The sequence below is a fragment of the Guillardia theta genome (assembly GCF_000315625.1).
Source record: "Guillardia theta CCMP2712 unplaced genomic scaffold GUITHscaffold_65, whole genome shotgun sequence".
NCBI classification, from domain to species: domain Eukaryota; class Cryptophyceae; order Pyrenomonadales; family Geminigeraceae; genus Guillardia; species Guillardia theta.
Window position 1 is genome coordinate 209,079 of NW_005434609.1, and position 1,784 is coordinate 210,862.

At 56.6% G+C, this 1,784-nt stretch overlaps 1 protein-coding gene across 1 annotated transcript in view; it reads left to right on the top strand.

Moving 5' to 3' along the window:
- GUITHDRAFT_142559 (hypothetical protein) overlaps positions 1–1,784 on the top strand; it is a gene marked incomplete at both ends in the record, with an annotated part of 6,042 nt that overhangs the window by 4,033 nt on the left and 225 nt on the right. The window contains 5 exons of the mRNA XM_005827608.1: positions 444–483; positions 536–698; positions 911–986; positions 1,133–1,282; positions 1,326–1,445. Coding sequence (XP_005827665.1) covers positions 444–483; positions 536–698; positions 911–986; positions 1,133–1,282; positions 1,326–1,445 — 549 coding nt within the window. The remainder of the gene's footprint in view (positions 1–443; positions 484–535; positions 699–910; positions 987–1,132; positions 1,283–1,325; positions 1,446–1,784) is intronic.

A 1,784-nucleotide genomic window follows, 5' to 3' on the forward strand; every position in this document is an offset into this window, starting at 1 on the left:
ATCATTACGTAGCAATCAGAGACGATGTTGAAGCACGAAAGTAACATCTGGAAGGAAAAGGTGATAGAATCCTTGTCGTCTGTCGTCCTCTCCCCGCTCCTTCATCTCACCTCTCACCCTCTCCCGTCATATAGTCTCTCCCTCTCCTCCCTCCTCCTCTTCCTCCTTCTCTTCCTCCTCAAGTCCTCCTCCTCCTCTTCCTCCTCCTCCTCTTCCTCCTCCTCCTCTTCCTCCTCCCCTCTCCTGTCCTCCTCCTCCTCTTCCTCCTCCTCATCTTCCTCCTCCTCCTCTTCCTCCTCCCCTCTCCTGTCTCTTCCTCCTCCTCCTCCGCGTCCTTTACCTCAACCCATCTTCTCCTTCCCCATCTCTCAACCCATCTTCTCCTTCCCCTGCCTTCACGAGCATCCTTCGGTTTCTCAACGACTCGTGCAGACACGATGCAGGAACCCCGCTTTGCGATCGAAGACGAGGAAGAGGACATGGGTGAGCACGTAAGAAGGAGGAGGAGGGGAGGAGACTGAGGGCTGCGGGGCAGGTGACGGCAGGGCGGGGAGAGACGGAGGGGGAGGAGGAGGAGAAGAGGACAAGCTAGACATTCAGATCGACTCGCTCATCAACCTGGCGCACTGGAAGGAGAAACGGTTTACCCACGTCATCGGCTGCAAGAGACTTGGACCGAAAGGACAAGTCTTCCCTAGGTAGAGGGAATACTCCTCCTCGCTCCTCCTCGCTCCTGCTCTCCCTCTCCTCTCCTCTCCTCCCCTCCCCTCTCCTCTCCCCTCTCCGCTCCTCCCCTCCCCTCCCCTCCCCTCCCCTCCCCTCCCCTCCCCTCCCCTCTCCTCCCCTCCCCTCTCCTCTCTCCTCCTCTGCCCCCCTCCCCTCTCAATTTTTGGGGATGACGAAGATGCAGGTATCTGATCGTCACAGAGAAACATGTAATGGATCTCGAAGCTCACGAGACGAAAGTGAATGTGGGCAGACTTAAGGTCGTAAAGTATGACAATGACAATGATGATGATCATGATGGAGATGATGATGATGACTTTGTTTTTGATAAGATGATGTAATTGTCAAGGTTTTCTTCTTCTCACCTCAACATCATCGTCTCGTTACTTTCTCAACCTCATTGCAGGCCTGGCATTCCCTCATTGACCTTGAGAGGATGACGATGAGCGAAGAGGATCCTGAGCTGCTCACGTTGATATTCCGGACGAGGAACGCGGACAAACCGAGAGGATATATCTACTCCATGGAGAGAGAGAGGAGAGATGAATGCGTCGAGGTGAAGGAAGCGTCGTCCTTGCGATCATGTTGAACTTGTGCAGGCGATCGAGGAGAACAAGAACAAGCTGAGAAGTCAGCAGAGGCAGAGCCGGAGGTTGTCTTCTGCAGAAGCGGCAGGGGGCGAGGAGAAGACGCAGGGAGCTGGGGGAGGAGACAAGGAGGTGCGGGAGAGTCCTGGGCAGGAGAAGGCGGGAGGAGGTGGCGATTTGATCAACTTGGCTGAAGACAATCAGGAAGCGAAACAGCAGCAGCCTCAGCAGCAGCAGCCTCAGCAGCAGCAGCAGCCTCAGCAGCAGCAGCAGCCTCAGCAGCAGCAGCAGCAGCAGCCTCAGCAGCAGCAGCAGCAGCCTCAGCAGCAGCAGCAGCAGCCTCAGCAGCAGCAGCAGCCTCAGCAGCAGCAGCAGCAGCAGCCTCAGCAGCAGCAGCAGCAGCCTCAGCAGCAGCAGCAGCAGCAGCAGCAGCAGCAGCAGCAGCAGGGAGCACATGTTCAATCGGTGAAT